The following is a 1,916-nucleotide window of genomic DNA, read 5'->3' as shown; positions in this document are numbered from 1 at the left end:
TCGTAGGCGGTAGAGGCTCCGCGCCGGTCAGAAACTTCCACCTTCTCCCGCGAAGTACACGGGCTTGGTCTAATTGCTGGTTTGGCCTTGCTGCGTTAGTACAGTCATCAACTTTGGTGGCTAGAACTTTACTATTACGCATAAGCTCGCTAAATGACAAAAACAAAACCGAACAGCATAGCCTTTAATATAATTTACGTTAGGTCAACAATGGCAGAAGATAAATATCCAGTGTTATATATTTAAGCCTGGGACGCTTTAGCCGCCTCTGAACGAGCTCCTTGAAAAGTCAGCTTTACATATCGTATTGTTCTTAGTTAACTCTGCTAGTGATTCGCTACAATGTGCTGTAAATTCTGAACGCACTGTATTTAAAAAGCTGCGCTAATTTATTTAAAACTCATACTTTTCTCCCATTTTTAAAATGCTGCCTTCTGCCGCCATAACCTGGACACAAAGGCTTACCTGACAGTTACAAGATGACATATTTGTTAGTATGAAAATGTTCTAACGTGTGGACAAGTTTGTGTGCGTTTGATGTAGGATTAATCTTTTACCTTGTTTGTGTTTTCAGGTGAAAGACTTGTTCAAAGAACTGCAAGTCGAGTGCAATGTGGTGGAGCTGGATCTTATGGGTAAGACGAGCATTGTGAGGTAACTGATAGCCGCTGTGAGGGATATTTAATGTGTTTGTCAGCAGCTGTTACACTCCGTGGCTGCCCACAAGTAGCTTTATGTGTATTATTCAGATCGCGAATGACTATATAAAAAAACAGCTGGGAGTATTGTAAAGTAAGTGCTTTATAGTTAGCTATAGTGTTCTATCAAGTTTTCCATTTAAAGGCTTAAAACTGCAGATTATTTTGAGCAAAACAAATGTTTCACTTCTTACAGCAAATAAGTTACAAAGAGGCAGGTATAAACAGGGGACTGACCATCTTTGTCTGTGACCTGGTATAACTAAAACAATACATGTTTATTGTTTGCTTTATTAGCTATGCTAACATTTTAGTGTAGGTTTTTAATAATTCACTCATGACAGTCCAGCTGCTTGTTTAAGGCCTGTGTTTCTAGTTTGTCTGTTGAAAGCCTTTTCCTGTTTAATGTACATTTTGCTTTGTGCTGTCAGTTTCAAAGCCCCTAATTTAATATTTAACATTTTTACAGTAGTTAATTCGGTTTTCTGTTCACATATCGGAAACGTTGTCCTATACTGGTTCACGGTCTGGGCTGTCTTTGCAAAAGCACAAAATGTGCTGAGTCATTCACTGAAGATGGCCCTGTGCCATTATCTCAGTGCACTCCTACCTCACTGCTCCTGTCTTGCTGAGTTGATTACCAAGGTTTAATGCTAGAGGTGGGTTGCACGTGGTGGATGTTAAACGTTAATCGGTGGAAAACCTAACAAACTTAATTACCAGAGGCTATAATTGGTCATAATGTGCAGTAAAAGTCAGCACAGGATCAGCTAAGGAAAGTGTTTATTACAGCAGTACACATTCCAGGTTTACCCTTCCCTTTTGTTATTTGTATTTCATTTGCACATCAAAGATGGTATAAACGCACAATGCATGGCTAAGTTTCAGCATGTGGAAAACTTGCCCCCCCCCCCCTTCAGATAATGGGACAAGCTACCAGGAGATGCTGCTTGAGATGACCGGACAGAAAACGGTTCCTAACGTTTTCATCAACAAGAAGCACATCGGTGGCTGTGACAAAACATTACAGGTAAGCAATGAAAGTCGTCTTGCAGCTCAGATGTAACTTGTTTTTTCTTGTAACTTGCCTCTTCTCATAACAGAAATGGGTTGGTTGTTTTTGTCACAACTGGAAAGAGGTGAAAACAAACCATGTGGTTGTCAGCGTATGATGCCACTAAGCCAAGCTGTGAGAAACTCATTGAAAATGTAAAAAAG

The 1,916-nt window shown here is 40.0% G+C and overlaps 1 protein-coding gene across 1 annotated transcript in view; it reads left to right on the top strand.

Annotated features, from left to right (window-relative positions):
• The first annotated feature begins 574 nt into the window (after nt 1-574).
• Nucleotides 575-1,916, top strand: part of txnrd3 (thioredoxin reductase 3) — a 10,443-nt gene continuing 9,101 nt past the window's right edge. Inside the window, exons 1-2 of the mRNA XM_005726658.1 lie at nt 575-635; nt 1,619-1,728. Coding sequence (XP_005726715.1) covers nt 632-635; nt 1,619-1,728 — 114 coding nt within the window. The 5' untranslated portion in view covers nt 575-631. The remainder of the gene's footprint in view (nt 636-1,618; nt 1,729-1,916) is intronic.

This window comes from Pundamilia nyererei, unplaced genomic scaffold (assembly GCF_000239375.1).
Source record: "Pundamilia nyererei isolate P.nyererei 1_Seehausen unplaced genomic scaffold, PunNye1.0 scaffold00021, whole genome shotgun sequence".
Classification (NCBI taxonomy): domain Eukaryota; kingdom Metazoa; phylum Chordata; class Actinopteri; order Cichliformes; family Cichlidae; genus Pundamilia; species Pundamilia nyererei.
The sequence above is the reverse complement of the archived record's forward strand: the minus strand, read 5'-3'. Positions and strand labels throughout refer to the sequence as shown.